The following is a 9,909-nucleotide window of genomic DNA, read 5'->3' as shown; positions in this document are numbered from 1 at the left end:
TGCAACCTTTAATGATAAAATATGTCGATTTTTCGCACTCAAATATTTCCACAACCAGTGCAATTTTTTTTTCCGGTACATGTCTAGTTATGGTGGCTGTCATGACAAATGACTTGTATATAATGGCCATAGAAACATTAGATGTTATGTGAAAGACTTCTTTTGGACGTTGCCATTGTATTGCAACATCTCAGTCAAGTTTTGTTCTGCTTACTTGAAATGGACTCTCCCCCATCTCCTATGTGATGCTGTGGCCTCACTTGACTTTTCTTATCGAGTAGAGATCAGTCCTGTTGCTCAGCGCCAATTCTACTGCCTTTTTTTAATGAGGACTCTGTACATTAAAAACAACATTCCATAAGGTGTTTTTACTAAACAGTCAACCAACATTCAGTTAATTTCTCATAACGAGGGAGAAAAGCTGATGAAAGTACACCTCCTGGTACTGGAATTTTTCTGAGTAGTCACATCGCAAAACAGGGACGCTACTAATAACAGCTTTTCTCCTTCATTGTGTGAAATGTGTTTATTAAACCATCATTGATTTGCGGTTTAGTAAAAAGACTTAATGGAGTGCCATTTTTGTTGAACAGAGTGCTCAATTCAAAACAAAAAGTAAGCAGTGGAGATAGGGGGAGCCGAGCAGGTAGTCTTTGTAATCATATTTTGTTACAGTCTTAATAGAGAGCCCCCTGGTGGTGACATTTTATGCACTTTGTGATGAAACTTCAGTGCAAAAAATTAAGTAATTCTCTTCACACTCTTAAACACTTCTTTTTATTTTCTTCTGTCATGATAACATCGGCTTCATCTGCAGATTTTATAAATTTTAAGCTAAAGTTTACCCTCAATTTGTAGTTTCTCACCTGGAAAATGCATTTCTTTGATTCTATTGCTCTCAAATGCCATGAAAGGTGTTTTCCTTGAGTATAGCATAGCATAAAGCCTTGGTTTACCTTTAATAGTTATTTAGGGCCTTTGGTCTATATTAATAAAGTTTGCTCAGTTCGTTCTGGTTGATTTCTGTGCAAATTTTTGGTCCTTTATGGCAAATACTTAAAAATAGTGTTATTTAAACATGACTTTTCTTTTGTTTGTTATGATGTTTCTGCAAAATGTAGCACTTTACTATTACATATTGCTTCAATAAGCACTTAAATAAACCTGATGCACTCCTTAAATGTAGCTTTACTGTGTGTTTTATCATATTTTGTGTTTTGAACTTGTTGATTCCAATGTGCTGCCTAGTTTAAATTTGTTATCCTTTGTTTTAAATGCCATGTGATTGCACAAGCAAGACTTTTGCATGCAAAAACAAGACTATAAAGAATTTTCTTTTGAATTGATTTATATTATAGATGTCTTGAGAGTTAAGTTGAAAACTTTGGTCTTTAAGTTATGGATTTTATGAACATATCCACACTTAATAAAACCTTGTTTGCAATGGTTATGGAACAATTTACTTCTCAGAATACAGTCTGGGTTTGAAAACGGGAGAAAATTTTGAGATTGTACCCCTGACGGCTGGAATAATCCAAACCCAGGAATGAAAATACACCCTCAAAGAAAGATCTTAAACAACATTCAAAGGGAACATAAAAGTGAGACCTGATTGATCTGACTTAACATAAAATCCTGGTCGATGTGCTACTGTTGATTAGATAACAACATCATTTATTGAATAGAATAAAAACCTTTAAGTATTTCTCCCTCTGCAGTGCTTCTGAAATTCAAAGACACCGAACAACATAGAGATCCTCTGTACTCCCAAACAGACTTTTAATCTCTCAGCCTGCGTGCTTTCATTTCACAGTTGTGAGAGATGCTGCAGAAATATTTTAGCTGCTGTTTACCCTCACACACTTGAAAGTGAATCCTCATTTCAACCAAAAAAAAAAAGAGTCACCGAATTCTGACACTGGCCTGTGCAACTTTTTTTCCCCCCTCATGTAAATGTTTATGTCTGCATAGCAATGTGAGTCAGCATGCGTGTGCTATTGTGTGTGATCTTGTGTGGGTTTGTGGGACGGCAGCAGTGCACTGTGCGTCTGATTGGGGTCTGGTTGCGAGGAGTGGCGAGCTGTGTGAACTCCGGTGCTCTCTGACTGCCGCATTTTCATGGAAAGCATCTCTTTGGGGGCCTGCAGGTTTTCAATGTGCTCATTTACACATCAAAACAGCACAGGAAAGGGATAGTGCTCGAGGGGGGGCGGGGGGACTGCAGAAGGGAGGGAGGGCAGCGTAATGAAGGATGCTTTATTTTCTCCTTTTTTCCCCTCAGGGGTGGGCAGAGGTTTAGGTCTATGAGGGAGGCACATTGATGCCATAATGATCGCCTTTAATCAGAGCCACGACCAGATGGAGGGATTTCTCCTCAGCAGACAAAAACATGGAGTCAGCAGCTAAGGCGGGATAACCTCTGAGGTGTTTTTACACCTTTTTACAGAAAACAAATTGTGCAAATCCATGGTAAACAGACCTATTCTGTGTGGAATTTGAGTAAAAAAATACACTTTTCAGCTCACAATCCACACAATGAAATATTGCTGAGAAGCCTATAAGGAAAAGTGCTGCCTTTTGTGGGAGTAGTCTCACTTTTGGCCCAGACTGAGTCAGTGCGACTGACTCTGACACTATTTAACCTCCCGAGCCAGAGGAGAAGAAAAACAGCGTGGACACACAGCCAAGCTAAATCTTTCGAGCGAGGCCGAGCTTACTAACCCCTGAAACTGCATATTACTGGAAGATGGGGTGGGGTCTTCTCCAGAACATGCTTGGTGTCGATTGGCTGCTTCAGCCGACCTCAGGTGTATGTGTATGTGTGAAGGTGTTCCCGGCAGCCACATCTCTGGCGCCAAAGGAACCACAGCTCAAACAAACTCTGATATTTTGGAATGACTCTCTCTTTCTTGCCTCTATATCTGAGGCTGTGTTGTGTGAGCCGTGTGTGATTCCTTTCCTCTGCAAAAAGAGAGGAGCTAAAAATAGCTGTCAGTGACCTGGAAATGTAGAGATAGAATTCATACTTTTGGGAAAAAAGGAGCAAAGCAAAAGGCGCCCTGTTGCTGCTATAATAAGTCATTCTGTACACCTTAGTAATATTTTAAAACCTGGCATAGTCATATTCAGTAATACATGGAAAAAATGTAAAAAGGGGGCATGCAGAGAGGGCAAGAAAGTGGAAAAAGAAATGCTGAGAAGGGAAATAAAAGTTTAAACAAAGAAATGCCCTCTGCACTAGCTCCATGTGTTCAGCTCTCTTCTTCCTATCTAATCAGTGCAGGTGAGACAGGCTGGTCTGTGTCTCACACAGCAAGTGTTTGGCCTCTCTGGGTCATGTCACTGGAGTGTAAACTGGGGAGGAAGCACGCGCCCCCGTTCAGGCGCCCATGAACTGGAACATGTGGCTGAAACACCAGCAGCCAGCGCGCTCCAAGCAAAACAGCCCAATTTAATAGTTAAATGTGATCCACACAGTGTCAGAGTCCAGGAGTCGCTGTGCTCGCCTGCCAAGCCATGGACAACGTCTACAATGGCTGCTTAATGAAAACAAAAAGGAGAGGATGTTGGTAGTTAACACACATCTCAGTCTGCAGGAGGAAGGAATCAGTAATTGAAGTTAACTCAGGCAGCACTGCAGCGAGTGGAAATGTGGTTAATCCACTACACATTTGATTATGACTGTTATTTTTGTGGTAAATGAGTGCCAGAATCATGTGAAACAAGCTGCACAACATGAAGTTTTTTACAACTTTAACTGGTGAGGAAAAACAAAACAACTTTTAACCTCTGGAGATGTCAGCGAGAACACGCCTGCATGCCTCACACTGCAGAGGCTCCGGTAATGTAATGAAAACAAGCTCCTGGTCATCACATTTTTTCCATGCTATCACTCCCATGCGCTGCTGCAGGAGGTGACACAGCACACAATTACACAAGCAGACATAGAATCAATCCTACAGCTGTCAAACACTGCAACTCATGCTGGCACAGAAAATGTTAAAGCCCTGCTATGTCAAAACTATTCATTTTGACTTTTTACAGAGTGCTGACACAAGAACTCTTGTGCATCATAAACGGAACTTAATTACTATTTCTAATAGGTATCAATTTAATCACAATACTGTTGTGCACTTATTAAGGATGGAGGAGACAGAAAAGGCGCCGCAGAATCAAATTCAAACATCTAACATAAAAATTTGGATAATTTCTCAGCAGCTTTCAAAATCCTCAAATTTAAATATGAAGATAGTAATCCTTCTACTTAATGAACAACCAGTTTTGAGTGCCTGTGCTTAACTTAAATCTGCCAGTGAAGCCATGCAATAAGGCTGAAATCCACTTCAGATTTGTCCTCTCAGATCAAAGTGCTGAGTGTTTGCACAAGGATCAAATGGAGCTGGGAGAGAGGGCAACAACAGCGATTCTGCAGAGGGGATTAAAACAGCCATTAATTAAATATATTCCTCCGCAAACTGCTCCTGCATTTTTAAGACGATGATGCAAACATTAACGCTTGCTGGGATTGTCACTCTATTCATCAGTGATTCTCTTTGAGGATCATTGTCGGGGACGCCTCTGGGATGTGCAGAATGCTCTTGGAAGAGTTTTGGAGGGGGAGTCCCGCTGTTAAAAAAATAAGTGCCTGGGAGAAGAATGGCAAAAAATCAGGAAACAAGACTGAAATTTGAAATGGTTAAGATTTAAACTGTTAGGAAAATGACAACAATAACACAAATCAGCTGAACATGAATTCCACAAATTTATTTTCCTCAAAAAAGGCCAGAGTTCTTATAAAAGGCACTTATTTTCCCTTTACCTTCCTTAAATGCATCTAAACAACAAATCTCTTACGGTGAACTTTAAATTAAATATATTTACAATAAATAAAACATTTATACACATTTATACAGAAAATCATGCCACTTTAAAGGAGGAGAAAAGACTAATATTTCCATAGATACCTCCCATAACAGTCTTTTTTTTTGCTTTGAAACACTGGGCATTTCTACTGCACAGACAACTATGAAACAAAAAAATATAGGTTACAATACTGAGCATTTCCTTTTATGCATTGAATACTGTTAATAGATAGTTTCTCATAGTGATGCCTTTGTGTCCACTGGCAGCAGCAGAGCGGTACCTGACAGTTCATTTCATCCGCTCATCTTCTCACAAAGTCTTTAGCAGCTCCTTACTCAGGGCATGTGTGTATGTCAGAGTGTATGTTTGTATTTGGCAGTGTTTATGTCTTTGTCTCACACATGCGTGGGGTTGTCTGAGTGCAGGTCAGTCTTGGCCATGTGCAGAACCACAGCAGGAGATTTGTAGTGGCAGTGTGTGCTGCCGCAGCTGACGCCGCTGCACGGCTTCCTGCTTCTAGTCCTGTCTGTCAGCTTCCTGCTGCACAGGCCCTGCCAGGTCTGCAGGGTCTTAGAGCTCCAAACCCACACCCCGCTGGTGATACCCACCACCAGCGACATGAAGATCTTCAGCATGAAGACAGCCACAGTGGGAACAGACGTCTGCAGTGAACAGTCTCCGCTGAGGCTGTCGAACGAGCCACACTTCATCTGCAGCCCCCTCAGCTTCCAGTAGTCCATGTTGAGCCTCTCATAGAAGTAGCAGACGATGACGCAGGTGGCCGGCACCGTGTAGAGGATGGAGTAGATGCCGATTTTCACCATCAGCTTCTCCAGCTTCTCTGTGTTGGTGCCCTCCGTCTTCATCACTTTGCGGATGTGGAAGAGAGCGACGAAGCCGGTGAGGATGAAGGAGGTGCCAATGATCAGGTAGCAGGATAGAGGGATGAGGACGAAGCCGGTTAGCGCCCCAGAGTCCATGCTCCCAACATAGCAAAGCCCTGTCAGCTCATCTCCAGCTACTTTTCTCATTGTGAGGATGACGATGGTCTTAAGAGCAGGTATGCCCCAAGCTGCCATGTGGAAGTAATTACTGTGGGCTTCTATAGCCTCATGACCCCACTTTTTACCAGCAGCCAGGAACCAGGTGAGAGTAAGAATCACCCACCAGATAGAGGAGGCCATGCCAAAATAGTAAAGGATGAGGAAGACTATGGTGCAGCCGGTCGACTCCAGCCCCTCCTGGATGATGTACAGCTCACCATGCTCACGATCACAGGCGATGTTCTCAGCTCCAGCCACGGAGCGGATGATGAAGGCCACAGAGTACACGTTGTAGCACATAGAGAGGAAAATAATGGGGCGTTCAGGGTACTGAAAGCGGTGCGGCTCCAGGAGGAAGGTCAGGACGGTGAAGGCGGTGGAGACAAAGCAGAGGATTGACCACACTGTCATCCAAATGAAAGCAAAGTCCTTGTCCTGTCTGGACCAAAACACGTCCACAGCAGGGGAGCATCGAGGTGCACATGACTGGCTCTTCTCCACAAACTGGAACTTGTCAGGGTTCTCACAGGAGCCCACATTGCCAGGGGAGCGCCCGCTACTAGTACCTGGTTGCCTGGGCCGAGGGGGAACAGGAAGCATGCCCTCACCTTTCTTTCCCTCTGTCCTGGTTTCATTCTCTGGTGCCTCCATGCACAGAGCATTGGGATCATTCCTGGTGGGCAGCCTGGAGCAGTCCAGTGAGTCCGGCCAGGTGTAGCTGAACTTCTTCATGATGGGGGCGCACCTCTCCCTGGCCTGCTCACACATGGGTCTGCATGCTGGGATGGAGGTGGACACTTTGTCCGTGCACATGGGGGCGTAGAGGGAGCAGAGGAAAAAGCGGAGGTGCACATCACAGCCATAAGCCACCAGAGGAGCAAACTCGTTCAGCTTGATAGCAGCTTCCTTCTGGTCGTCGTGGTCCATGAAGTTGGGCATCCGGGTCAGGTTGTAGCCGATCCCCTGGCACATGGGGATCACGATGGGCTCGCACTTAGCTGGTCTGCCTCGCTCCAGGTCGTAGGAGCCGATCTCAAAGCTGGAGCCAGAAATCACCAGCATACACCACAACAAAATCGCCACTTTTAGCGGACAGCCATCCATGCTCATTGTTTAAGTCTAACACTGAGCTCTGTCTTTTAGTAAAGAGCATGAAAGAGTCAAAAACACAGGAGTCTGTTTCAGAGGGAGCCCCGCTATTTCCCCATGGCGAAAGCAGGTCCAAATGTCGCCTCTGCCGTTAGCTATCCGTCAGAAAAACACTCAAAAACAGCTGAACACGAGAAGTAGAGCAGTGTTTAATTATGTTGTCTCTGATTTAAAAGATTTATCCCACATGCACGACAGATAAATGTCCGTAACTAAGACGTGACAGTCGAAAACTTCGACCAACAATGGAGGAAAAATCATCAAAATCACAGACCGAGGGCTGAGCGTAAATCCTCAAAGCGACCGTTAGCAGCCGATGATAAAAGCAGTTGTCAAAGCGGCGGTTAGCGGCTCCAAAACGCCGTTTAGCTGAGACTCTAGTCCCTCTGTTTGTCTATCTGTCGGCTCCTGCTCTTCGTCCTTTGCTTTCAGGCTCAACACTGAAGTTTGAGAGCCGCTCAGTGGGACTCCAGTCAGGGGGAGACGAGGGGGGAGGAGGCGGTGGGAGCACCGTGACGCTCACGTTTCAACCGGCAGCACCACACAAGGAAAATTATCAGACAGATGCTGGGGGACGGTCAAATACCGCTGACATTTCGACTTTGAAGGGTGTTAAGACTTTTAAACTAGAGTAAATACTTACTAAATAAGAACGTAGGCTACAAGTAAAACTGATGCATTCAAAAACTTCAACCATTATAAAACAAAATGAAACTAAGATAGGCTCAGCTACGAGGTTACTGCCCTCTTCATACATTCACAGAGGACTAGTTACTTCGCTAAAGCTACAGTAGATACGCCGTATTTAGTTAATTTTAGAGGGAAACAGCCTAACATTTTTTTATGATTTTGTATTTTAGTAACTTTTGCAACTTTTGGAAGTATGCCAACCTATTTTGTGTTATATGCACATAGTCCTTGTAGTTCACTCTTGAAAAGCCATGAGTTTGCCTCCTCTCCACCTGTGCCTTTTTATCAGAATAGCTTTGACGTTATTTGTGGAACAGATGCTAAGAAAGACTAAACACCTTTAACTTCAGTAAAAATGTTTAAAAGTCCCAAAACTGCATTAGAAGTAGCTCCTGCCTATTTGAGTATAAGCAGGGCTGGAGTAAGTTGCTCTGGCACTTGAGGGAAATTCACTCAGGGTCCCACATAACAGGTGGCTCAGTAGCATTTGTAGTGATCTTTCTCCCATTCTGTTTCATTAACCTTGTTTATGCATTGATAAAATATTCTAACATATCCTCTATTGTTGTTTACCCTCAGTTTACACTGACATGCATAAAAATAATAAGTTCCTTAGATTTCCTCTTCCTCTTTACCCAGTCTATTTATGCAACACAATGCAACTGGGTCCTACCTAGGTCCCAGAATTAAGGGAAGAAGAAAAGAAATGTAGGGGACATATTTTTATCCCAAGGAGAAATTCAGGTCTAATGTTTTTTTCTGAGCATGCTTCATAAACATTGGTCAGGCCACTAGATAGGCCCTCCTCAGATGCAATTTAATTATATCAACAGATGCATGTGGGATCTGTAGCATTAGCACTCAGCCACTGGCCAACATATACCTCCAGGGCCTGGCTCCAATCAGCTCTCGAGTGGACTGAAAAAATTAAATGTTGTAGGTCATCTCATTGGTTGTCCATACTGACATTACTGTTCTAACACAATGAGCCGACTCACATTAATACTACAAAATAAAAGATCAAAACATTTTGGAAAAAAGGGTTTTTACATTTAGTAACAAGGCAACAAACAAAAATACTGATTTTTGTTGCTGAATGAGTTATGATGGGCCTAAGAAGTTGAATAAAGGTGGTCAATGATCAGATTTAACATGGATCATGTCTTTGCTGACCACCATGGGCCCCTCCATCACTCTGGGCCCTGAAAAGCTTTACCTTTTATCCCCACTTATGGGCAGCCCTGGCCAGGTATGCTCACAGACATGCACAAATAGGATCCTGATGGCAAGCATCATGCAAATTTGGAGGTTCAGTGCCTTGCTGAAGGGCTCCCTGGCAGAAGGGATCTGGCATCTAAACAAGTCCCAGACTGGTTTGAACCATGACCTCTCAATTCCCAGCCCAAGACCTAATAAGCTACAGCCCTTTTCCATGGGCCTTGTAATATTCAATATAATATGCTTGTAAATTAGTTTTAAGTAGTTTGAATCAAGTGCATTACACTACCAAACAAGTTAGGTTTCAGTACTCCTAAATTAAGGCAGCATTTTGAGCTTTTAATCATTTAGCCTAATTTATAGCAATAACTTGTGATGCATTCTTGCTTATTGTAAAAATGTAAAACTTTTTTTGCAAATTAACAAAAGTAAGTCAGATTAATGAAGTCAACTTTGAACCTCTGACCATTTCCCCTAAAAACAGTGAAAAACAAAGTGATTTTAAATGAAAATACTCCTTTAAAATTGAATGAAGTACAGATAAGTAAATGTAACATATTTCTTCAGTATATCTTACTTTTTGCCACAGGTAAATGACTCTACAGTCAGTTTTCAGCACAAAGCAGTAAATTAACTTCCCTAAAATCATAAAAACTGCTGAAGAAATTTAAAAAGGTCCCCTCTGCGCATTTCTTAATCCTTATTAAGAAATCTGCCTCCACAAGTCTGAGTCACTGAATAGTTTATTTTCCACAGCAAAGTGTTTGAAAGAAGTTTGCTCCTCTTGTAAAATGATAGTCCCTGTGGCGTTTTACTGTTGCTGACTCATAATTACTCTGTCACCATTTTCTGCTAATGTTTTCATGCGGTATAAAGCGAAACTTTATTGAGCCCTGCAGGTCAGCTCTCTCCTATAAAACCAAACTGGTCGTGGGTTCACTGATTT

General features: G+C 42.7%; 1 protein-coding gene across 1 annotated transcript; it reads right to left on the bottom strand.

Moving 5' to 3' along the window:
* Positions 1 to 4,762: 4,762 nt before the first annotated feature.
* On the bottom strand, positions 4,763 to 7,519 carry fzd9b (frizzled class receptor 9b). Its single transcript, XM_041814302.1, has one exon. The coding sequence runs from the start codon at positions 7,014 to 7,016 to the stop codon at positions 5,259 to 5,261; it is 1,758 nt and encodes a 585-aa protein (XP_041670236.1). The 5' UTR covers positions 7,017 to 7,519; the 3' UTR covers positions 4,763 to 5,258.
* Between the last annotated feature and the right edge of the window lie 2,390 nt (positions 7,520 to 9,909).

Source organism: Cheilinus undulatus, linkage group 2, assembly GCF_018320785.1.
Source record: "Cheilinus undulatus linkage group 2, ASM1832078v1, whole genome shotgun sequence".
NCBI lineage: Eukaryota > Metazoa > Chordata > Actinopteri > Labriformes > Labridae > Cheilinus > Cheilinus undulatus.
This window is presented reverse-complemented; position numbering and strand designations above follow the sequence as displayed.